The 26,285-nt window shown below is 45.9% G+C and overlaps 1 protein-coding gene across 3 annotated transcripts in view; it reads right to left on the bottom strand.

Moving 5' to 3' along the window:
- The window catches only part of LOC144823685 (protein mono-ADP-ribosyltransferase PARP14-like), a 1,720,771-nt gene that overhangs the window by 1,360,292 nt on the left and 334,194 nt on the right, over positions 1–26,285 (bottom strand). Inside the window, exon 1 of one of the 3 annotated variants that reach the window (XM_078682413.1) lies at positions 1,318–1,591. The exons of 1 other annotated variant lie outside the window; for it this stretch is intronic. In XM_078682413.1, coding sequence (XP_078538539.1) covers positions 1,318–1,504 — 187 coding nt within the window. In that variant the 5' untranslated portion in view covers positions 1,505–1,591. Of the gene's footprint in view, positions 1–1,173; positions 1,255–1,317; positions 1,592–26,285 lie in introns of those variants that run through there. One more of the 3 variants, XM_078682414.1, reaches the window with a different exon arrangement.

Here is a 26,285-nt window from a genome sequence, read left to right as displayed (position 1 = left end):
TGACCCATTTGAAAGGTGGTGCACTGTCAGTGCGCCCCCTGAGAGCAGCCCTCTGCAGGGGGCAAAGGGGGACCCAGGGACCCCCAATACATCCTCTTGCAGACAGGTGCAGTCACTAACTGCACCCGCCTGCAAGGGGATCTCAAATCCTGTTTGAAAGTGCAGACGGGTGCCGCCTGCACCTTGCAAACACGGAGTAGCTGCTCCGTGTTTTCAGCGCGAGTTCGCCGTGCGCAAACTATAACAATGCATAATACGGCCCCTGGTTCTATCACAATGAATAATACGGCCCCTGGTACCTAGTTTTTAGAAGGTTTACAGTTTAACTTTATGGTTGAAAACAAGTTACTCCAGGAGCCAGCAATAAGGTTAGTATAGGAGATAGTTAGGTAGATGTTTGAGAAGTAAAGAAGAGGTTACAGGGTTAAAGTTCAACAGTTAATGACCGAGCAGTTTTTTTTTTTTTTTTTAAATAGTGGCAAAGAAAAAAGATAAGGGTGGGGAAACCTTAGGGGTGGGGGAGGAGGATATGCAAGTGAATCAATGTATAGCGAGGTGTAGTTTTGTAAGGCAAAAGGGTAATGTTTTGTGAGGTACACCGGTCTTCAATAAAGCGGCCTTTTTCGCACATATTAAAGTCATTGGTGGTCTGTGCTGCACTTTTTCCGGCCAAACATATTTTTTAGCGCTCAGTCTTATAAGGGGTCCGCTTACAAACTGCTGCCCGACTTAAAATCTCCCATGACAGTCAGTGGACCGCTGAGATGACTTAGGGAGTTATAAAAATTGCATAGAACTCTGGGAGATAAAGTAGGGTTGACACTGACTGGCGTTTAATGTCTCACGCAGTACAAACATTTAGAAAAATGACTTAAAACCGGTATTTTTCCCTTATTAAAAAAAAGTAAATAGAAGGCACTTTAAAATGTGTTATACTTCCCCATCCGCCTCGGTGATCCCTGTCTGATAATTCAAGTAAACAAAGACAGAAAGGCCATGTTTAAAAACGAATTTGGACGATTTTATACAACAACAAAAAATGTAATATCATGGCTGGGCCTTTGCAGACTCTTACAGCGTAAATAAACAACGGGTACTTTTCTCTGAGAAAGGCGTCAACCATAGTTCAGGTAAAATCCCTAACACAAACGTGCTCATTTGTAGCGTGTCTACCTCAACATTCAACGATCACGTTTTGATCACGGGGACCCTCCTCAACGCACCCATACGTTAACTTTTCAATGCTGCTCGAAGACGCCTCGCTCCCAATATGAAATCCCATCCCAGAAGGAGTGCGGAAAGAGATCCGAGGGGTACCTTCGAGTTCGGCAAAGTGCACGCGCACCTCCCCGGGGCGGGAGACTGTGATCTGGCATTCGCCCCCGCCGGACTTCTTCTGGCTCTGGAAGTAGCACAGGAGCTTGTTCTTCAGCGCCTTGGTGCAGCCCTGGGAGCCCCAGTCCCCCCGCACCAGGACGGGGTATGTGTAAGCTTCGTCTCCCATGTCCGTGTTCTCGCTACCGCTGCCCGGCTCGGAATGACGCGAGGAATTGAACTTCCGGCGGTCACGGACAGCGCTTGAATTGGGAAAAAAATGTCCTCGGGGAAGAAACCATACATTGGAGGTCAAACTGTGGCAGAGATAAGAAGGTGAAGTCACACGGGACATGTAGAGCAGAGTCTGACCGTCAATATGTAATTTTTTTAATTTAAAAGATACCCCAAAGAAATCGGCAACAAGGACAAAGGTGACACTGAATATGTTTTGCTTAATTAATGAGCCAGAAAAAGGCAGTATTTTAAAATATCTTGTGGGTTAACGGCTCTTGTGTAGGGGTCTTCATGTGCCTGACAAATTTGATGGGATAATAATGCAAGATATTTATGGTGGTTAATGCACTTGCTGGAGAGACCTGTTTGTTGCCTGGTCATAGTTTTGATTCATAAAGTATCATTTAGTACTAATGTGCCTGCTGCAAAGGACAATGTAGCACACAGATCATAGATTTGTATTTTATGTAGATAGTTCCTTGGGATCCTGTTTTTGACACATATGTTGTGTCGTGGGCCTTGGGCCCGCATGCCGCTAAATTATTGACACAGAAACCATTAGTATAGTACTACAATGTCATTATAATTTTTTTTTTTTTAAATGATATAATTCAGTAATTCCAATAAAACGACAGCAGTGTCCTTCTCATGATGCCAATTTAAAATTTGTCTCCTAATACAATAAGAATTTCATTATTTTACAAGTCAGCTGAGGGTCAGTCGTACTAAGTCCTTTAATTATTGTGCCTCTACACGTTCGAATACCTCCGACATTGAATGTTTTTTTCAGTAATCGCGTGCGTTCCATTTTTAGATTAGGACAGGCGCATATTAGATGAATGATATCTTGCCAGGCGTCTCACATAAACCACAAGATTTGATGCCACTATATTTCCACGACGGTTGCTCAGCTAGGCTTGGTAATACCCCAAATCTTGTTGCCATTAATTTGAGTTTCAAGTGCGCCGAGTATGTTGCGCCGAGGTATTCCGCCGGTCGCAGTATTGTGTATGATTGGAGAACCATCCATCCGTGCGATCTTTTTGATAAGGTGGCTTTATCTGCCAATAATGATTGTAGTTTTGCCCCCTTGTTAGCTAAGCTACGGAAAATTTGGAATGACTGGTTCTTTGACCATAGCTGTTTTGTCTTTGTCTCATCTAATGCCTTTTTTAAATAGTTACCGTAGCTTGAATTTGGATCCTCCTGGGCTTGCCTCAGGGCTTCATTTAGCAGGTTGGATTGATTCTGCCATAGTTTGTACCATGTTTTGATTGCTGCATATTTTCTTCCAATATCCTGCTTAATGAGGCCAAATTCAAGTCGGACCTGTGCCGGGGCTGCTGACTGGGGTTGTCTGAAAGCTTTTTTGTATGCCTTTGCTTGTAATGAGTCTAAGATTTTAATATCTTTCCCGTATAACGCTATGCTTCCATACGTGATTGATGGTAGAAGTTTCGCGGCCATCACAGATATTAGAGGCGTAAATGACGGGCCATATAGTTTCTTCGCGATAGCGCAAAAGGCGTAAATATTTCCATTTCCTTTTTTTCCGAGATATTGAATTTGGGATTGAAAATTCAGACTTTTGTCAATATAAACCCCTATGTATTTATAGGTTTTTACTATTTCAAGGCGTTTTTCTACTAATTTAAATTGATACTGATGTCGTGAGCAGTTTGTAAACGACATCGTTTTTGTTTTAGTCTCGTTGATCTCCAGTGCGTTAATGTTGGCAAACAGCAAAAGTTCATTGAGCGCTCTTTGAAGGCCTACACGGGTCAGGCTAAGCAACACAATATCATCTGCATAAGAGAGATGCGTTATGGGCAGTTTTCCCAGACGTGGTGGATGAGCATTAGCTTGATCCAATCGAGGTGAGAGGTCAGCCATAAAGAGATTGAATAAATGGGGGGCTAATACACTACCTTGTTTTAGTCCGATGTTAGTTGGTATTTTTTTTGTTAATTTGGTACTGTTCGCCAGTTTTACACGGACCCATGTATTTGTGTAGAGTTGTATAATTGGGAGTAATATTGTTTCTGAAAGCCCTAGGTTATGTAGTTTGGTCCATAGTAGCCCACGATTCACTCGATCAAATGCCGATTTGAAGTCTATGAAACACGCGTCTAGCAGTCGTTGTAGGTGTTTGCATTTATCTGCGATCGTTGCAAGAGCTAGGATATTTGTAGTGGTGCCACAACCTTTACGAAATCCCGTTTGGTTTACAGGAATCAGGTCCTCCAGGATTAGTGTGGCAAAGTATTTTGCTTCCACGTCCATTAATGCAATTAACCGTTTGCTGGATCTGCCCGGTCGCCACCCTTGTGAATTGGATTAATGATTGACCACTTCCAGCTTATGGGAAGGGTGTTTGTTATGGTGATCTCCTTGTAAAGACCATGTAGTGATTTTGCCCAGTAGTCTGGATCCGTCCTGAAAAGGGCCTGAGGAATGCCATTTGGACCAGGGGCGCCGTCCTTGCGTCCCTTTTTTATTATTCTTGCAATGTCTTCTACTGGGTAGCCCTGACTTTCCTGAGTTATAATCGTTCCTTGGTCGAATGATCGTGCCAGATTCTTCCCAGTGGGTACTGCAGTTAAGATTGTTTGTAGGAATGAAATTATGCTAATACTGCAACAATCATAGCTTGGAACCCCACTGTAAATTACAAACATTGGATATAGAAATGGGAAGTGTATACTTTGCTATTCGATAGTTTTGGATTACATGACCATAGGAAAGGGACGAGTCCATTATTTGAATGAATTATTGTTTTACACAAAAGTTCTAGATAATGATCATAGATAAGCTATCTAGAAGGAATATCTATGATCATAAACTAGCTCAGGAGAGGTGCTATAGCTGTGTATGCTGATGGGCAAATATAAAATAGCAACTGAGAAATGATTGTAGATACTGTACAGATGTATATTTTTGTAGATAAGAATATATTTGTTAGTAATGTATAGCAAACGGACACAATGCACAGAATAATGTTTTTTAAGATGATTATGCACTGTAATTAATGTATAGCAATGTATTGGGAATTGGGTGGTATCGGTATGTGGTAGTGCTAGACCGAGCCCCCTTGATGGGTAGGTTGTCCTAGAAGTAAAAAGTGAATAGGAAAATGTATGCAATCTGTTAGACGTTGACAGTTGTAGGACCAATAAACTAATTGATACAGTTTCTCATTTTATAGTTAACGCTCATGAGAAATATACAGAATTCCTGAGGAAGGCATAGCCGAAACGCGTTGAATGGACTTTTGGTTATGTATACAATCATGGACTACTGTATTGTAATTTAAGGAAATCTGTATTATGCTGGTTTTTGTATCTTATGTATGTGTAATACAATAATTGCATATAAGTTTATTTATTTCATATTTATAGAGGAAAAAATAATGAATTCATAAAAAAACAAAAAATAATAATGCAATAAAAAGAAAGTGAAATTATATATCATGTTATCATGTGGTACAAATTATACAATTGTTTAACGTCTAGTTGATGATTAGAATTATGCACAAAACCCGGTACTGAGTTCTTGTTTTTCTAAAAACAAAAAATTTAATAAAGGTACTGCAGTTAAGGCCTTGGTAGTCTAAGCGATTGGCTGATTCACGGATCTTGTATCATCCTCAAATATTTTTGTTAAATGGGATACCCATGCGTTCTCTGATACAGATGCGCTGTTTATCACTTTTTTTGATCGTATCAATTGGTTGACTTGTTCCCAAAATAGCCTGTTGTTTGCTTGTTTGGCGCTGTAGAGTAATTTTGTCCATAGGCTTTCCTGTTGTGCTCTACGATCCTTCCTTCCAAATTTGAATTTTATACTGCTTTTTGGCGGTCTTTATATCCTGCCATGACTATTTGGGGGCTTTCTGTGTGTTATTTTTCCTTACCATCTTTCTTAATTCTTTTCTTAACCAGTATGCTGTCCTAGACATATTAGTTTTGGTTTTAGGCTTCCTGGACTGTGCGAAATTGATTTTTGGAGCCTTAAGCAATAGCGTTTTGGTGAAGATAGACCAGCATTCTACTGTGTTTTTGCCTGTTGTATTCTTGGCTTCGACTATATCTTTAGCCAATATTAGTAGTTCAGGTAGGGTATCTGTTGACCGCCAAATTCTTTTGAGGTTTGTCGCGGTCAACTGACCCAGATCTGCAGGGGCAGTACAATGCTTGTTATAACCTAATTCCAGTTCAAATACTTGATATGCGTGATCGCTTCGGGTGGAATATTTAATCTTATATTTCGTCATGCACTCTAGTAAGGGAAGTGTTATTATAGTATAGTCTAGAATTGACTGCCCGTGAATACCTTGATAGGTCCACCGTGGAGGGTTGTCCTCTTTTGTTCTACCGTTTAGGACTCGCAGGCCTAGATGTTCTAGTGTCTGGACCAGCTGTTGCCCCTTTAGGTCCTGTCTCTTCGTTAATGCATGTGCTTGTGGCGTAACGGCCCATCGCTCATTGTCGACTGATAGCTGATCATCATCTTCTGGTGTATGGATTAAATGTGAATTAAAATCCCCAGTTGTTATGATTTCCCATTCTGGATTATCGAATCTGATCGAGGCGACTAGTGACGTTAATGTTTCTATTTGTACCTTTTTTTTCCTTGCATTTGGGTGCATGTAGAGGTTTATTAGAATAACTGTTGTATTATTTTTTTTTTACCCTCTTCCATTTTTATTACTTGTAGATCATGTGTCATACTCGATAATTGCTCTGTGCGGATATTTAGCGCAGTTGAGATGTAGGTTGCCAAACCACCCTTTGGCCTTCCATAATTGTGTATTCTGATAGCCTTTACTTCGTGAAGTGTATAATTGGGTACCTCCTTACACTCCATCATCCATGTTTCTTGCTGTGTCTTCCTCTAATTCTTTTTTGGCACCCACGATGTTCCAAGATAAAAATCTTATATTACTCCTGATGGTGCTCTTGCCCTTTATGGCTGGTCATTCCGTATTTCTTACATTTAGGGCTGTGGCCATCCAATTCCATTTATTGGCCTCTTGTTGCCAAATAGGACTCACTGTAGTTTCTCCGGCCAGGTTTGATTTTCCTCTTGCGTAATGGAGTACTGAGTATGCTGGTATGCTCTGTATTTCCTTTTTTTCCCTTTTCTTTATCTCTGTTATTAGGGGTGAGGGATATCGTTTCTTTATTGGTCTTGTCAATACGATACCCTAACTTTCAAACCGTTCTCTGGCATTCATTATTAATGCTACAGTATCTTCATTTTGCCAGGTTGATAATGTTTTTTCCAAACTACTATTCTCTTCTTTATCCAGAAATTCAATTGACAACAAATCAGAAGTAGACAGATGCTTCAGCTATTTATTTTAATAAATTCCCTCGATTTAAAAGATATTGTTGTCCCTGAGAGATATATTGGGGGGTCAATATGATCTGTTTATCCCAATTATTTTCTCGAGTATTACTCTGATGCGTGACTCTTGGTTCTGTCCGTTGAAGTACCTCTCTTTGAGTGGTTCCATGACTGTCACCTTCCCGCTTATAGACTTTAATTATGAGGTTCTCATTGGGTACTTCTTCAATCGGTGGTTTCCTCGGCTCCATCTCTGCTGCTTCTTCCTTCCTATGCACTAGGTCAATCTGGTCATCTGCTGCTTGAATTGTGGAGGTGAGGCATGAAACTTCTCTGTGAATACTTCTGTATCTAACCCCTGATTGTGTGTTGATTTTAATGCTCAGTTTATCCTTCGATTCCTCTTTACTTGCACAATTTCTACCGTCCAGTTCTACTGTGCCATTTCTTTCCACGGTATTTCTTCTACCGCACAAAGGGTGCCTTTCTTGCGTTTGTTCTACTGTCCCTCTTTGCATCTTTCCAAAGAGATCTGGATTGTTGCCTCTTTTTGCGTTGGTTTCCGTTTTTTGCATCTCTTGTGAGCGATCCCTTTGCTCCATCTGTAAGCTAACCGTGGGTTTTGGCAGATTATTCTTATTGAAGGTTGTAAACTTTGCAATGGTTCTTTTCGATGCACATACAATTTGATGTTGATTTATCTGCCTTATATCACATGATTCATCTGTTTGTATGCTATGGCTTAATGATGACCATTCGGTAAGATCTCCTTGTTGACAGTCTTCGTCTATTGTAGATTTTTGATCTATTTGTACCTCTCTCATTTCTGAGTCGACGTCATGTTTTTTGGTTTCAAAGATGGGGAACCATTTCCTACTAATAGTAGTTTCCTGTATAGCATTGAGATTTTTCTTTCTAGATTTCCTTGCTCTTTTTCTCTGTCTCTTTGTTTGCCAGCCATTCTCTACCTTGTTTTGATCATCTTGTTGCCGCTGCTCACTGTGACCATCGGTTGCATTTTTTACTATGGTCCTATGCCCATCACTTGTCATATATTGTGGTTCCTTCCCGGTGTTACCTTTCTTATGATTGTGACTTTCGATATCCGTAGAAATCCTTGGCGTTCTTGCCACAATTGATACTTTTGAAACCCCGGTACCCACGCTTTGTGGGTTTGCTACTGCAGCTTTTGTTAGACTGTTTGTTATTTCCTCCTGTACATTGGACTTTTTTCTATCATTTAGAATGCTTGTTAGTATCGCTGGAACATTGCTTAGCTTATCAGTTATCGGGCCACATACACAGTGTTTGCTGAATACTGTTTTTATTTCTCGGTCTTTCATTGTTAGATCAGCTAGTGTTTCCAGTTTCGTATTTATTCCTACGATGTAGGAAGCAATGATGTTCATGAGGACAATCTGGGTATCTAACTTGTCAGACTGCATATTCAAGACTGTTATTGTAGTTTCCAGCACTTTAAGTAATGATGTATATGCTGCCTGCTGAGTCACTCCTTTTTCTTCAGATGCTGGTATGGTTCTACTTTTATCTTTGTTTGTTCCTGATTCCACAACGTTGTCTACTGATCGGATAATACTCTGTGATGACGTTGCTGTGTCAGTTTTTACACAGCCCTGAGACGGCCGTTCTTGATCAGCTTTTTTTGTATTCGGATTTGATGGGCTCTGGATTGGGGGCTCTAGAGTACTTGATATTTCCATAGTTGCATACCTTGGCTCTTTCCTATTTTCTGTTGATTCCTTTGTCTTTCTATTCTCTGGAGCGTTTAAGTTTTCTACTTCCCGCTCGTGTGCGATATCCTTGTTACTTGGTAGGCTCAGGGTTTGGATTGGCTGCTCCAAAGTACTTGATATGTCAATCGTCGGGTACATGGGATCTATCCATTTTCCTAATAATACTTTGCTCTTTCTATTCTCTAGAACATTTAAGGTTTCGACTTCCAGAGCTTGAAGGAGATCAGTATTGTTTGTTAATGAAATTGAGTGTAGCCATGAATTGTTCTGTGTACACCTTGCACAGTTGAGGGTATCCGAGATTTCCCAATGCAATTCTTCAGGCATTTGTGTAAATGGTGTTGTCTGTAATGCTGATTTTGGTGTTGAATGTACGTAGTCTACACTGTCAGTAGCATGTACTTGAGCTTGGATGACTATATGACTTTTATTCCAAGTTTCTGTGTTCTCCATATAGTTGTTCTCGGGTTTTAGATGATTTTTTTTGCGGTGTTAATGGGTTTGGAAGACCCTCTAGTTGGCCTGTTTCTGAAAAAATGGCTGTCGTCGGATCTTTTAACAACATACATTTTTTATTGATAGCCGGTTTTCCAAATATTGAGAATTGTAAAGGAATTAGCGGACTTGTTTTTTCCTGACGTTTTTTGTGTCAATTGTTTTCTGGTTCTCCCAGACCTCATTTTACTTAACGAGTTTTCACTTTTGAAATTGTTTTTACTTTCTTTTCGTTTAAGTAACTGATCAGCGTAAGCCTGTCAGGTAGGAGGTGAAGGAGGTTTCTATTCCATACAAAACGTATCCCCTACTTCTCCGCATTCGCCGCTTTTTCTTCGTTGTTTCTCCTTTATGCCGATGTCTTGGTGGATTGACAAACTTATTGCTGGTGGTTGGCTAAGCAAACTCCCTTTCAGCCACGCACTCTCACAAGTGCTAATGGGTCCTTTAGGAAGGTGCTTAGAAAAGGGCTCAGACCAGGAGCCGCGGTATACTAAATCTGTACACACTGGCTCTGGGCATTGACCCCCGACCCCCCCTGGCTCGTGTCGATCACTACTAATCACGGCAAGCGTCCCTTGACTGCTCAATCCACCTACTGTTTATGTACAGAAACCGCGAAGCTCCTGCTCTTGGCAATCGTGGTATTCGTGGTAGAGTCAACAAGGTTTTATGCGGCCCCTTACACCGTGCCGACTACAGCTCTCCGTGGACATAAACACAAATACTCAAGTTAGGAAGACCTTGTACGATTTTCTGTGGGCCTACTGCTGCTGCTGTTGTGTCTTAAGACTGGTTGTGGATTGCGGGTTGCGGAATGCTCTTAGCTGGGACCCGCTGTTCTGCTAATCTGCTCCGCTCACAAAGCAGATCACCATGCCTTCCCGCCACTTCTCACCTCTGCCACTTCGCCCCCACCGCGCCCGCTTAGTATCACAATAGCTCACCTAATGGCCGGTGATCGCGATCAAAATGGAGCGTTTGTTATCACCTTACACAGAAGGGATTGACACCTTTGCAGCTCCTGCCGCATCCGGGAAACACTTGTGGCTTTTACAGTGGACTAGGCCTCACTCGCGGCTCCTGCCGCCTTTAGGAAACCCTCGCGGCTTCGGCCTCACACCAGGCTCCGCTGCGTTCAGAAGCAAACTCTCGCACGGAATGCACCAACGAACTCTCAGCTCAGCTTGTGTGTGCAGGACACTTCGAGCTGCTTCATGGGGCTTCACACTCGCAGAGCAGCAACCATCAATGTGAAACAGGCAAAGGAAAATCAAATGTCTTTAAAGCTGCCAAATCCGCAGTCTGTGGTCAATCACTCAGCAGTCTTTCCTCCGGGCGGGTGGCGGGCAGTACAGAAACACCGGTAGAACCAATCCTAAGGCCCCTGCTCATTACATCCAAGCAGGAGAGGCGTCAGCAGCGGGAGGGGGGCATGCAGATGTTGTTGGACAGTGAGACCTGTCGGGGCTTTCTCCCTTAAACCCCCTCTCACCTCTTTTTACTGCTTAGCTAGGTGGTCAGGACAACCGCCGCCGTCACCACGGGTTTAATTGAACAGCCGCGACCGCTGTTCGTAAGTCTCCGTCCCCGTCTCCCTCGCAGCCGCAACTCGATGTGGGTCCTTTCACCCGGCTGTGGTTTATCGGCAGACCGCGGGGCCACGGAGGTTGCGAGGGCAGAAAAGCGGGAGCAGCTCTATCCAAACGTCCTCCTCAAACTCCGCCAGCAGAATTACCAGCCATAGGGGAGTGGCTATAAAATCTATGCCTGTCGAAACACTAGAACGTGTCTCGCAGGACATAACATACCTCCCAAATTTTAATAAAACAAAAACACTATAGTTCAACCTGTAGGGATCAACGGTAACAAAATATACACCACAGGGTCCATCACTTTCTTGGATCTGGCATCAGGAAGACGGCAGACCAGGACTGGTGACTCCGACTGTGGCAGGACACTCTCAGCAGGTATTCATCATTTAACCTGATCGGTTCAGGATACGAGCTCTTGCTTGAAGATGTCATCTGTGCACTAGGAGCGTGCCAGTGTAAACATGTCCTTTAGTCCCACGTAACTTCTGTCCACTGACCTGGATGATGGTATGTGGTGTGTAACAATAGTCGATTAGCTAGGTGCGTCAAGATCATGGTGGGAGTCCATGGTGAAAGTTCACTGGATCATTTCTGTCTTTCCTAAAGTCTCTCTTAGGCTGTCTTGCTGTGTCCGGTGACCTGTCGGTGGGGCAATGTCTCTTCCCGCTCTCCCGCCTGGGGGGACCCTTCGTCGGGCTTGCCACAGGACTGCTGGTAGGCTGCGATGGGGCTGCATGTGTGCCGGCTGCGGGCAGCTGTAAACCGCCGATGAGCCAGTAGCCAGTCTCTCGCACAAACCTCAAGGGTATATCGGTCTTGGTCAGGACATGCTCTTGCTCCTGCAGTTTGGGTTAGCAGGTAGCCTCTGAGTTTTCTTGTTGACTAGTTTGGCACTAGTGAAGGACTCCACTCCATGTGTCTTCGAGATGGTGTCGGTAGACACACTTGATGAGGACTGGCATGATAGCATTGCCAGCCATGTGGTGAATGGGGACAACGGCGGGTGTTGACTTGCCTTGATGGATGCAGGCGTCTAGTCTGGAGTTGATCACCTGAGGCAGGGAGTGTCCATGTTGTCTGTGAAGGCACTTGCATCCGTGTCCAGGGACTTTTTGGGCTGTGGGGACTTTTATGACGGAGGAGTGATGACCACACAGAGAAGCGTAAAGCTTGAGACTCGGTTCGCGCAGGCTGTGCGGCTTACTCTCGGACTCCCGCACAGCTGTGCGGTTGTGTGGCATCCTGTACTTGTTGCTAAGAGCTCTGGAATGCCTTGTGCACCTGCATAGAATGTTATGGTTAGAAAGATATCAGTTGGTGGATGCTGGATGCACAGTGAAGAGCTCACCTGTGGATGGGATCCTCCTTATTACAATAAATCTTATTTTTATCTTGAAATTGTCCTGCAATTCTTACATATTGGCGACGAGGACGGGGTACAACACAAGATAACAAAGAGGAGGATCTCAACACCCAGTTTTTTTTTGTTTTTTTTTATTAGTTCTTTTGAACTTTGCTTCAAATTGGACTTTTCTTCAAACTGGACTTACTTCAAAAAGAAATTAAGGTACTGTGATCTGCTTTAATCCAGCTGTTTGACATCTACCTTATGTGACTCTTCATTTGTAGTCGTTTAAATATTTTATTTTTAAAAAAGATGAGAAAAGCAGTGGTGGACTTTTCATATTTTATGTAAAATTGATTTCTACGCTTTGAAGGATTTTTCACGGGTTTGACTGCTATGCAGTGAAGGACCGCTCATATTGTTTGAAATTTTGGATATTTACAGCCTCTTGTCAAAGCAATACTCTGACTCTTTTAACAAAGGTGCATATTTAATAGTATTGTAGCTTGTTGCCCGATATTTTCCCACATATCGACTCTCATTAATTGCCACTTTGAAGTTACAGTTGTTGTGGCGCGTGGAGAAATAGCATACAAGCTCATGGCGATTTGCACTGTTCCTTGGCTGTATCGCATCTTTTAAACTTACCTGGAGGCATTGCTCGTGATCTTCGTTCGTACTTTGACTGAGAAGAGACGTCACAGCAGCAATGTTGTGTGGATCTTGGTGGTGTCTCCTGGCAGCGTCTCTTCAGTACAGAGCAGCGTTCTTCAGTTCTAGCCAGCATCTCTTTGATCCTCGGTCCCCTGGAGTTGACGTTATCACGTGACATCACACGTCATCGCGCTGACGTGGGAGCCATCTTTGAAGGATTGTCCGATTAACAGTGCGTGTCAAATCAGTGACCCTCACACTTTCATCTTATGTTTTGCGTGTACAAACAGTGACACGCACACTTTAAACGCGTTTTCTCAACTTTATAAAGATCATTTGGACTGCTTTGCGTGCCCGACCAGTAACACGCACACTTTGTAATTTTGTATGTTTTAGCGTGTTACGAGCAGTGACACGCCCACTCACTTTGGAATTGCTATTAAGCGTGTCAGACCAACAACAGTGACACGCACACTCAAGTCATTGAAGCGTAATTCCGAGATACATCATTTACTTATGTTTACTTCTTGACATGTGTTCTATATGCATACTGTGACGTGTAAAAGCTATTTAACGCATATCTTCTCATGACATTATTCTCAATTTTTATCAATGTGTAGTGTTTATTTTAAAAGAAAAATATTGATATTTACATCTTGATTATCTGTGTTGTGTTACACTACGTCTGAAGGGGATTTTATTTAGTTTGAAGGTTTTGGTGTGTATATTTTAATATTCCCTTCTTGAGAAGTCAATTGTTAAAATACGCAAAATGCAAAATGTAACGTCACCACCGTTCTTTTTGTCTTCTCCTGGGGACCCTCCCATCAGATGGCAGAAATGGCGTAAAGTGTTTGAACGTTATGCTAGAGTGTGTGGTTCAAGTTTAAGCGCAGAGAGGAAAACTGAACTACTGTTACAATGCCTAGGTTCGGAAGGTCAGGATGTATTTGACCACCTGCCTGATTTAGATGACAATAGTTTAAATGAGTATGAAATGTGCACAGCTAAACCCGATAAACACTACCTCCCTAAAGTTAGCACTATTTTGGAGAGGTATCTTTTTGGCAGGAGAACTCAATTGGAAGAAGAGAGCATTGAAAACTACATAACTGCTCTTAGGAAATTGGCCTCTAAATGCAGATTTGGTGCATCTGTTGATGAACGTATAAGGGACCAGTTTATGCTGGGATGCAACATTGAAAAAGTTAGAGAGGAACCGTGGCAAAAGGATGAGCCGAATTTAGATGAGGTCATTACTATAGCTAAAAGATTGGAGCACTCCATTAAATGTGTTGAGGTGATTAAGAAAAATGGTGACAACAAGGGAAAGGACACTGTACACGTTGTAAAATCCAATACTAAAAATGTGATTTCACAAAAAAAGTTAAAAAGGAGGATTCGTCTAGTAACACACTGAACAAACAAATGCAAAAGGGATTTGATTTCTCACAAATTAAATGTTTTAGGTGTGGGAGGTCAGGCCATTTCGCAAATGATAGACAATGTCCAGGGTGGAAAGTGACTTGTAGCAAATGTAAAAAGAAAAGAACACTTTTCACAAGCATGTAAAGGGAAAAAATGTAAAGGAAAAGTCAATGAAATTTTTTATGATTTTGATGACAATGATGAGTGTGTTGATGAAGTTGACTGTGGTCAAGTTTTGGTACAAACTATACTTAATCCAAGTAGTGAGAACTGTCCTTTTGATATGATTCTTGTAGATGGTCAGTCAACTAAGGTATTGTTCGACTCTGGGGCAAAAATCACTATTGTTGCAAGGGAGTTTTTCATACAAAAATTGAGAGATAAGGTTAAGTTATTCTGACCTGATATCAGACCTTTGGCCTATGATGGGGAACCAATTAAAGTTATGGGATATTTCATGGGATTGATCAACTACGAAGAAAGATTAACCACCACTAAAGTGTATGTTTCTCAGAAGGGAGATAGTATCATAAGCTGGTTCGCCCAAAGAGATTTGGGTATCATGTTGGATCCAAATTCCTCTCCTCCAATTGTTTTGAAAGAACCTTTTTTGTCACGGGAAGTAGTTGTCTCTACTGTTGATCAACACTTTACTAATAGTCTCAGAGCTAACTTCCCAAAGGTTTTTTCAGACAAAATGGGGTGTTGAAAGAATTATCATCATCACATCAGACTCAAGGAAGCTGCGGTGCCTGTTTGTTGTAAGGTGCGCAATGTGCCTGTGACGGTTAGAGAGCAAGTTAAATCTGAGCTTGAAAAATTGGTTAGAGAGAATATCATAGAGGAAGTTGAGGGCACTGAATGGGTCGCCCCCATAGTCGCAGCTAAGAAATCGGACGGTTCTCTCCGCCTCTGTATTGATCTAAGGGAATTAAATAAGAATGTAGTTGTAGATCATTATCCTCTACCTAAAATTTCAGACATGTTAATGTTGCTGAAGGGAGCTAAGGTCTTTAGCACGGTTGATTTGCGATCAGCTTATCACCAGATCAATCTTGATGAAGAGTCAAAAGACTTACCAGCTTTTGTGACACCATATGGAACTTTTCGCTTTGTCAGACTTCCTTTTGGCTTGGTATCAGCCGCTTCGGTTTTTCAAAGGGCATTGGAGAACGTACTTAAGGGTGTGAGCGGTGTGAGAGTATATCAAGATGACATTTTGATTTTTGGCTGTGATGATAAAGAACAGGATGATAGGCTTTGTCAGGTTTTGAATCGTTTGAGTGAGTCTGTTTGACAGTGAAGATTGAAAAGTGTAAATTCAAAAGAGACTCAATTGATTAATTGGGTCATACAATTTCGGATGGGGCCGGATTTTACCCAAAGAGGGTCTTGTCACTACCATTTAAAAAATGTCATCGCCAGCTAACAAAGAAGAGTTAATGAGTTTTTGGGGAATGGCTGAATATTACAGCAAGTTTATTAGGAACTTTGCTTCTTTGTGTCTGAATATGAGGTCTTTACTCAAAAAAGGGTGTGAGTTTATTTGGAGTGACAAGTGCGAGGAAGAGTTCTGCATACTGAAGGAGAAATTGAGTTGTGCACCGAAATTGAATAGTTTTGATCCAGGGAAGAAGTCGATTTTGATAACAGATGCCAGCATAAAAGGTCTAGGGGCAGTTCTGGTTCAAAGGATAGAGGATAAGGAGGAGGTGATTTTATTCTTATCAAGGAGTTTGAGAGGTGCTGTAACACGTTACTCTGTTGTTGAAAGGGAAGCTCTAGCTGTGTATTGGTCGGTAAGAAAAATTAAGAACTTCCTATGGGGCAGTACCTTTGAAATAAGAACGGACCATAAACCATTGTGTGAAATTTTGAGGAAAAAAGGTATTGATGCTGTTTCTGGCAAAATCACAAAATGGGTAGTAGCTTTACAAGACTACGATTTTGAGGTGAAGTATCTTCCAGGAATTGAAAATAAGGTTGCTGATGCTTTATCACGTGTAGTACCTCAAGAAGAATCTGAGGTGAAGGAAGAGTTTGAGGATGACAATGAATTGGTGTGTTCTATTGATGAAAGTGTGATTGACAAAGATAGATGGGTGAAAGCTTTACAAGAAGATGTTGTTCTTTTGGATGTGATAAAGTTTGTAAATGCAGGTTGGATTTCAAAACCGAAAAGTAATGTATTACTGGAGAAATTTTGGCATGTAAAGGACCAACTTTCAGAACAAGCGGGCCTACTTATGAGAGGCACTAGATTGGTTCCGCCATTACCTATTGGAGATTAATTAATTTCTCAAGCACACATTGGTCACTTAGGAATTTCTAAAACAAAAGAGAGTTTAAGATCATCTTATTGGTGGCCAGGTATGGACTTAGAGGTCGAACGGAAAATAAGAGATTGCATGGAATGTGCTTTGAGTGACAGGGTGGCGAAACCTAGGGTTCAACCTATGATTGTTAGAAGTCGTCCAGATGGACCTTGGAAGGAAGTGGGTTTGGATATTTTAGGTCCCATTACTTCTGCAGGAACTGAATGGTATGTCCTGGTGTTGGTAGAATTCTTTTCTAGATGGCTGGAAATAGCTATTACCCGTGGAATAGAAACTAAACATGTCATAACATTTTTAGAGAAATTATTTGCTAGAGAAGGAATCCCAAACATCATCCTCACTGACAATGGCTGTCAGTTGGTGTCTAAAGAAATGGAAACATTTTTATCTAAACATGGGGTGATACATAAAAAATCATCTTTGTATCACCCAGAAACCGACGGCATGGCTGAGAGAATCAACCGTGTGCTCAAGGAAACTATCAGGATGGCAAAATCTTCAGAGTCTGATTGGAGATGTGAGATATTTAAAAAGGTAAAAGTATATAGACTTTCTCCACATGCTATTACAGGTAAAACCCCTTTTGAATTGTTCAAATCAAGAAAAGCCAATACGTTGGTAGTTCCTGCCTGGGTAAATGATTTGCAACCAAAGGCTCTTCCTGCAAATGAAGAGGGGAATTGGAGATTACGTGAGTCTCAAAAAATTGATAAAAGGAAAAGACTTTTTGATTTGAAGAAAAATGTTAAACAAACATGTGTAAAGGTGGGAGATTGGGTTCTTATAAAAAAATCTGTGTAATAAGAATAAGTTGCTTTCTGCAATGTTTAGGAAACCAATTCAGGTTATCAAGGTTTTCAAGAATACAATCAAGACAAGAGATCATCGGATATGGAATTTGAATGGGGTTGTGGTGGTAAGGAAAGATTTTGTATCGGATCTTAGGAATGAAGGCTCTAAAGGTCTTCTTGGACTTTCCTCAAAGATATCTCCTTCTGGTGTACCACCGCAAGTTCGTAAATCAACAAGAATCTCTCGTGCACCTGTTTATTTGAAAAACGATGTTAAATAATAACATCCTTATATCCTTTATGTATTTAAGTATTAGTTGTTAAGAAGGGAGATGTGTGGCATCCTATACTTGTTGCTAAGAGCTCTGGAATGCCTTGTGCACCAGCATAGAATGTTATGGTTAGAAAGATATCAGTTGGTGGATGCTGGATGCACAGTGAAGAGCTCACCTGTGGATGGGATCCTTCTTATTACAATAAATCTTATTTTTATCTTGAAATTGTCCTGCAATTCTTACAGGTTGCCAGTTCCTTCTTGGGCTATCCCCCTCTTCCCTTGCTGTTGCTGTGTCAGGACTCACTCCTGTTGTAGCTTGGGTTTTCTTTCTCGTCCGGCCCTGCACTCACAATTTACCCTTTTGACCTCAGCTGGTTGTCCGATTCTTGGTGTAGACCCTCCAGTTACACTTCCACGTTTCTTGCTGAGTGCAGTGTCATGCACATGGCACTGATGACGTAGCTGCCATTGTGCCTGGATGACAGGTGGCGATGATTAACTAGGAGAGGAAGTTTCAGAATGGACATAGCCACATGACCGCTTCTTCTGAATCATCTCTTGCACCTCTGGTATCTGTGGTCAGGGGCAGGGATGCCGTTCGACTCCAACTGCCGACACTCGGGGTGGACGGTCTCACTAGCGATGGGAGCAACGTGGTTTGCGCTTGCTGCGGCTTACGTGTGGTTCTCCCTTGGTGCTGTCGCCAGGGCCGTCGGTCCGCCTTGATGGCTGTCTGGTGTCTTTGGAGGGGTTCTTGGCTTGTGGTGCTACGAGTCCTCGTGCTTCTCCTCTCGTTGTCTTTGACGCACCTGTGTTTGTCCAGCTCTTCTGGGTGACACTATCTCCAGCTTCTTTTCAGGGTGCACTGACATTCACCATGTTCTAACAAGGCCAATGGGCCTATTAACTTCAATGGTCTCCGAACCATACAGGCGAAACTTCAGTTGCTCCTCTCGGCTGCATGGCGCGTAGCCACTTCTTCGGGCGCTCCTTCAAGCAGCTTCTCACCGCTCCTACTCCGGGTGTTCCCTCTCCAGGGAATGGCTTCCACGGGCAGTGGTGAGCTGCGGCTTCTTGACCCTTCTACTACGGGCGTTCCCTCTCCAGGCAATGGTTTCCCCGGGAAGTGATGAGCTGTTGTGGCGGCTGGCCACTTGTGGTGTACGACTCTCCTCTCGTCAGTCTTGGGCCACTGACGACGCTTGCTTGAGGCAGTGTGAGGGAGAATACTGCGCTGCGTTTGGCCCACTCGGGGCTTCGTTGCGGTGGGGATGTAGAGGATCTCCCTTTCGTCTTCAGCTTTGCACGTCGGTGTGGGGATGTCTTTCTCCTGGGTACCTGCCCGTGCTGTCGTATTCGCTGGTGCGTCTTCCTGCGCACTTCGGGCTTCGTGCGCTTAGTTCTCTTTGCTGGCATCCTCTTCCGACAGTTGGCTTTTCCTTATTCTAGCTTGCGGTGGCGTCTGGCAGCCACTGGGTCTGCACACTCTTGGTTGCTTGACGCTGTACGTCCTTGGATCCAATTGGCCTATGGCAGCGTTCTCGGCTGAAGCAGATTTCGGCTTCCAGTGGGGTTAACAGACACCAGTCTCTTCCCCTCCTGCGTGATAGGCAGCCACTGTGGTGTTAGGCACCTGGCGCATGTTCTCCTTGCACCTTCATGGGGCTTGGCTGCTTTCTGTCCTTTTCAACATCTACACATGGAGCTGCCTTCCCTGTCGCAGTCTTGGCATGTCCTGGCAGTCTTTGCTGTGTGGTGACAATGGGCTGCAATCTTTTCCTTCGAGGTTCCCCTCGGCGCTCGCTTGGTTCCCTTGTTGCGTTGGGGCATATGTCTCTCCCTTTCGTTGTCACCCTATTCTTGGCAGCTTTCATGATGGGGTGTTTTAAGGTTGCACAATGCAAACTTTTGTTTGCTGCAGGCCTGTCCGTGATAATGCTGGAATGCAAAAGCGTGGTACCGCAAATGGCCACTAGGTGACGCTGCAAGGCTCGTTATCGCGGTCCGGTCGTTTTACTTTCTGGAACTTCAACGGGTTCCGTGGTATTTGTCCTGCTCTCCCGGGCGCCGTTGGTGCAGAGAAATATATATGGCAACTCGTGGCAGGTGCTGCCTTCATTCCTACCAGATGCCCTTGAGTTGCAGACACCTCTGTGCCTCACTGAATGCTGCCTGTGATGCATTCACATGGCTAGAACCTGGATCGGCCTCAGGAGTGTTGTGTCCTGCAGCGTGGTCAGAACAGCCTGGGGTATTGCTACTAGAGGACTACCCTGTGGGGATATAGGTCTTACTAGGCCTAACACGTGGCTCTAGAAATAAAGGAGTCAGACACTGGGAATAACTTGCTGGCTCTCCGTGCGCCCGTCTCAGAATAGCGTACATGCGTGCGGAGCCTCTCTTTATTATACGAGGTCACATGACTTCAACACTGCACGCCCCTTGCGCCAGGGGCGGATCATGGGCCCAGAACATAACATTCCTCCTAAAACAAGAAAAACCCAAACAACTTCAACACTGCAGTCTCGATGGACAGTCTATTGCAATAATCTTCATAGACCCCGAGTCCGCTTTCCAAAACCACTACCAACGGGTAGGACACGTTACTGAACATTGTACTCAATACTGATACATAAAACAGTCTTACGTGAAGTAATCGCGTAGTCGGCAGGAAGGCGTCGGGTTTCTTTTCAGCCTTTGATGCACGCCCCTCTGGCTTGAACAGTCTGTTTCTGGGGCGGTGTTGGTCTCAGGCGCCTCCATGTCGGCCTCCTCCGGATCTGACACCCCCTCCTGGGCCTCCGCGCCGCCCTCCGTCTCCTTGATCACCGCCCTCTGAGTGCTACTCTGGGTGACCTCGAGACTAGGCGTCGGCTCCCGGCCTGGCAAGTCCTGAGCAGTTTCGGTTTCTGTCGACAGAGTTGGTGGATCAGATGCTCTGGAGCCCCCATGGAAATGTTTAAAGTGCGACACATTTCTGGTTACAGTCTCTCGTCCTCGGACCACAGTGATACGGGTTCCTTTCACGCCAATTACTCGCCACGGTCTTCTTTCATAGTTCAACCGGAACTTTCCACTGGTCACCCTGTTGCGGAGCAGTACCACATCTCCTCTGCTGAATTGTGTCACCGTGGCTCTTCTCTTTTGGCTAATCTTAGCAAAGGCAGTCTTTCGTTTGCGTGCAATTAGTTCTTCATTCACAGTTGCTGGTGCCCATTGGGGATGGTGAGGAATGGAATCGGGTATGATCCGTCCCATCAGGAGATGCGCCGGGGCTATCCCCGTAGTTGAATGTGGGGTTTGCCGGTAGCTGCGGAGAAAGGTGAAAATGGCCATTTCCACCGACTGTCCTTTATCATGGGCAATGCGAATCACTTTATTCAGGGTCCTCATGAAGCGTTCAGCTTCCCCATTCGCTTGTGGCCAGCGGGGAGTGATGCGTCGATGCCGAATGCCCAGGGATGATAGATAGGTGGCCAACTCCTGTCCTTGAAATGGGGGCCCATTGTCCGTGCGGAGCTCACACATGGCCCCATGTGTGGCAATGATCTTCTCTACTTTCGGGATGACACACTCGGCACTGGTGCTGGTTATTATTTCTACTTCCGGATACTTAGAATGGTCATCAATCATGACCAGCGTATACCTTCCATCCGGAAGACTGCCAAAATCCATGCTGACCCTCTCCCATGGCTGTTGTGGGCGAGGTTCCACGGCAATCGGGGCTTCACGAGGAGCTTCCCCGGTCACTTGACACGCAGCGCATGTCCTCACCACCTGCTCCACCATATCGTCCATCAGGGGAAACCACACCTTTGTCCGTAAGCGTGCCTTGGTTTTGACTATTCCTTGGTGACCTACATGTGCTAACTGTATTACTTGATCAGTGAGGGCTGAAGGTATCACTAAGCGATGCCCCCGCAGAAGACATCCTGCTTCATCCTCATTGAGCTCCTCCCGGACGTGATACAGGCTTTCCATTATTTTCTGAGCCTCGGAGGTGAGCACCTTCCACCCCTCCTTGGCCCGATGCCAGTTGGTCGTGTGAATGAGTTCTTTGGCCCTCTGGAGGCATGCATCCTGTGTTGTGGCGTTCACAATGTCACTGATAGAGATGGGACGAGGGCAAGATCGCGCCACCACCCACTTGACATAGGCCTCCGTTTCTTCAGCCTCCTCCATCTCCTCGGGCGTGGCTGGTCTGGGATGTCGTGATAGATAGTCCGCCGGGTTCCTTGCTCCGGGCTGATACTCAATTGTACAGTTGTACTCCTGCAGTTGGAGCAGCCACTTCTCTATGCGAGGCGGGGGTTTAGATGAGGTTCCCGCAAACAGAGACAGCAGGGGTTTATGGTCGGTCACCACTGTGAATGGTTTGCCATAGATGTATAGGTAAAAATGTCGGCACCCCCAATGAATGGCGATTGCTTCTTTCTCAATCTGCGAGTACCGTTGTTCCGTGTCCGTGAGAGATCTGCTCGCAAAAGCAACAGGCGTCCAGTCGATGTCGTCCCTCTTCCTTTGCATGAGAACCGCTCCCAGTCCAGCAGGCCCGGCATCCACTGCAATGAGCGTGAAGTTTCGTGGGTCAAAGAAGGCGAGAGTGGTGTTGTTGGACAGAGATTCTTTGATATCTCGGAAAGCTTTTTCTTGCTCAGGTCCCCAGCGCCAGGGAGTGGAGTCTTTGGTGAGGTCCCGTAGGGGGAGCGTGAGATTAGCCAAGTCTCTGATGAACCGGCCACAATAGTTGACCATGCCCAGGAAACTCCGGACTTCCGTAACGGTCTGCGGGGGTGGCGCATCTTTAATGTCTTTCACTTTGTCAGGGTCCGGATTGACACCATCGGCTGAGAAGATGTATCCAAAAAACCCTATCCGGTCCCGCAGGAATTCACACTTTTCTCGGTGGAGCGTTAGTCCTGCTTCTTTGAGTCTTCGAAACACTTGGGCCAGCCTTTGATTGTGCTCAGGGATGGTGCGGGCATGTATCATTATGTCATCACTGACATTTATCACTCCAGGTATTCCGGCAATTAACTCCTGGATGACGTTCTGGAATACCTCCGCTGCGCTGGAAATCCCGAAACTGAGCCGAGTGTATCGCCGAAGGCCGATGTGGGTGGAGAAGGTAGTGATGTTGCGCGACTCCATGTCCAGCACCAACTGGTGATATCCTGATCGTAAGTCCAGCTTCGAAAACCAGCGGGCACCTGCCATCTCTCCGATGAGGTCATCGATAGTGGGCGTAATGTGACGCTCCCGTTTTATGGCGGCATTCGGGAGGCGCATATCCACGCAGATCCTGACCGCTCCGGGTTGCTTCGGTTTCCGGGTGACCACAATGGGCGAGACCCAGGGGGTGGGACCCGAGACCTTTTCGATTATGCCCGCCGCTTCCAGTTTGTGGAGTTCCTCTTCCACCAGCGGCCGTAGATGGAAGGCAATGCGGCGGTGTCGCAGAGCCACCGGCTGTACCGTTGGATCAATGTGTAGATGAATCTCTCGACCTTTGAACTTGCCGATGCCCTCAAAAAGGTCCGGGTATTCCATGAGGAGATGTTGAACGGATTCCTCATGGACCCCGAAGGCAAATGTCACCACGCCCAGGTCTTCGGCTGCTTTGCAACTCAGCAGCATACCTTGGCCTTCTTCCGACACAAAGACGTTGGTTTTGACGGTCTTATTCCCATGGCGGATGACCGCTTTGAATTTCCCTCGAATCTTGAGAGGGGTGTCTTGCCCATACGCGAAGACGGTGATGGGGGTGGGACGCAGCGCCGGAGGCGTGGTCATGGTCCTGTAGAGGGAAACACTCATAAGGTTTATGGATGCGCCCGTATCCACTACTGCTATTAGATCTTGGTCCGCCACCTGTATGGCACATTGAGGCAGTGGCCTGGTGCGGCGGGCAGCGGTGCCGATCATGTGCACCTTGTGCACCGACCGTTCTTCTTCTTCATCGTCATCCATATCACTGGGACGGCGTGGTTTGCGGAACTTCTTCGAACGGCACACCTTTTCAAAGTGATTCTGCCTGCCACATCCCGAACACCGCTTACCACGTGCTGGGCATTCTGCCATCTGGTGTCGCGGACCTCCACAATAGCCACATGACTGTCCCGACGCTCCACCCTGAGTGGGCGGTCTCTTGTGCCACTTGGTGGGTGTGTGTGTCTGTATCTTGTTAACCGGTTCCACTTTGACCGATGCCTGCAAGGCAGCTTCCATGTGCGCAGCCCTGGCTTTGGAGAGTTCTTTCGTGCGACCAAGAGTTAGGATGTCCGTCAGCGGCTTGCCAGACTCCTCCAGAATCCGTTCCCTCAGTTTGGCCGACGCACATCCCTGTATAATTTGCCCCCGAATCTCCTCAGTGGTATCTTGAAAACCACACGTGAGCGCCAACCTTTTGAGCCTGGTGTGATACGTGTCCAGCGATTCCTCGGGCAGCTGGCGCGCTTGTCTGAACACAAATCGTTCATAATCTTGATTGGCCATGGGCTCAAAATGGGCATTGAGGGCATTAATCAGCGTGTGATGAGTTCTGGGGGTCGCCTCCGGGAGGGTCCTAGCAATGGAATGGATGTCCTTGCCGCCGAGATGTAACACCATGGCCCGTTTCTGTTCCTTGTGCGTTTTCGTAGCCTCGAAGAATACTAGGAGTCTATCCACCCACTCCTTCCATTTGGGAGCGAGCGCTGAGGGCGCACCCTCCACCACAAAGGGTTCGATGGGCGGAATCGTAGCCATCCTCCCGGTCGTGCCGGATCAGGCACCCAGCGCGACCACCTGATGCGTGTGCTGAAACAGGGCACCGCCCGGATCGACGGGCTGAGATGTACTGTGCGGCGCTAGGACTGGAAACACCTACTCGACATCCATGCGCCAGTCCGCTCCTCCAAGCGCTCCGTGTGGGGGTGGGGTACGCCGCACGGCACGAGCACCTCGAGCCGAGGGACAGGCTCGCGGCCGCCACACGGGGCAGGAGGCAGATACCCACACCCAGCGAGGATTCAGCAGCCACCCTCGTCGCCAATTGTTGTGTCCTGCAGCGTGGTCAGAACAGCCTGGGGTATTGCTACTAGAGGACTACCCTGTGGGGATATAGGTCTTATTAGGCCTAACACGTGGCTCTAGAAATAAAGGAGTCAGACACTGGGAATAACTTGCTGGCTCTCCGTGCGCCCGTCTCAGAATAGCGTACGTGCGTGCGGAGCCTCTCTTTATTATACGAGGTCACATGACTTCAACACTGCACGCCCCTTGCGCCAGGGGCGGATCATGGGCCCAGAACATAACAAGGAGCTCTGCCTATGCGACGGGCCTCGCTTCACCCGTCATGGGCGTGGCATCTTCTCCGGTTGCCGCCGCCCGAATCTGCTTTGCTGGACAACTTACAGGCAGCAGGACTTTATAGAGGGACTTCCTCCCCTTCCCACTAAGTGTTTTCTTTTTTTCTCAGCGAGCACGGGCCGCACACTGTCACTTCTTACTGCCCTCCTCGCAGCAGCCTCTCTTGCATCACACGCTGCGCGGGGGCTGGAGCTGCTGCTCAGAGACAGTGTGGCTTTGCTATGGGGCAGCGTTCTTCGTGGGGGTGTAAAGGAGCGGATCACTGTATTGCTCTCTGTCTTCCCTTCGTCAGGCTCACCTTCTACCACAGATGCGGGGTGGGCTCCTGCTGGCCACCAACAGTGTGCAGTCACTCCTCGTCTCACCGCATTCCCTCAGCTGGCCTCCAGGCCCACTTCCTGCCGGTCATCACGTCAGACGCGGGTGGGATCCGCTTTGGCTTGTGCTTCGCTTGGGCCACAGCAGGCTGGTGACAGCACGCCGCCAGTTCCTCTCACATTTACGTGGTCTCGCTTTTGTCGTGTGCCGCCACACACTATCGGACTCACCAGGTGCGGGGTGTGCTCCCGATCACCTCGGGGCTCTGCTCATGCCCCGCAGGCCATCAGGCGCGTCCTGCGCCCGCACACTGGGGATGTACTCGATTCAGGTGCAGGGTAGGCTCCCGCCCCCTCGCCTTCTCCCTGGGGCTCATCACACGCCCTACATCTATCGGGCGCGACCTCTAACTGGGCAGCACTCTCCTCCTTTAACCAATTTGCTGGGCTGCTGCACGCATGGGCACAGCCCTCTCGTCACCAATGTGGTGTCATGGGCCCGCATGCTGCTAAATTATTAACACAGACACCATTAGTATAGTACTACAACTGGCCTCGAGCACGTGCACCCGGGCCCTTTTATTAGCAGGCTCACGTCACTTGTGACGCCTGTGAGGGATGCATGTGGGGGTGCAAGTGTGGCCACTCCCATAGGGGAGTGGATATAAAATCTATGCCTGTCAGGACACTTGAACGTGTCTCGCAGGACATAACAACAGAGGCTCTTTTGTTACTTTTAATTCTTCTATTGCAGGGATCCAAGGGTAGCGAGGTTTTAGCCTGTCTACCCCTGGGTGAATTCATACAATGGAACGGGCCAGTAACAGGATAGGTGAGGCAGGTACTGTGGTCGGGGCCTACCAGTAGGTTATATAGGTAGGTTTTTGGGCAGGAACGCATTCGCTGAGGCAGTGCCAAGGGCAGTTAGCAAATTGTTTAGGTGACAGGAAGAGTTTTAGTCAAGTGAAGTATTTGAAATGTTTCCTTTTTAAGACACAAATACATTCGGATGGAGCATAATGACACAATTATAAGTGTGATAA

The sequence above is a fragment of the Lissotriton helveticus genome, chromosome 3_1 (assembly GCF_964261635.1).
Source record: "Lissotriton helveticus chromosome 3_1, aLisHel1.1, whole genome shotgun sequence".
Classification (NCBI taxonomy): domain Eukaryota; kingdom Metazoa; phylum Chordata; class Amphibia; order Caudata; family Salamandridae; genus Lissotriton; species Lissotriton helveticus.
The sequence above is the reverse complement of the archived record's forward strand: the minus strand, read 5'-3'. Positions and strand labels throughout refer to the sequence as shown.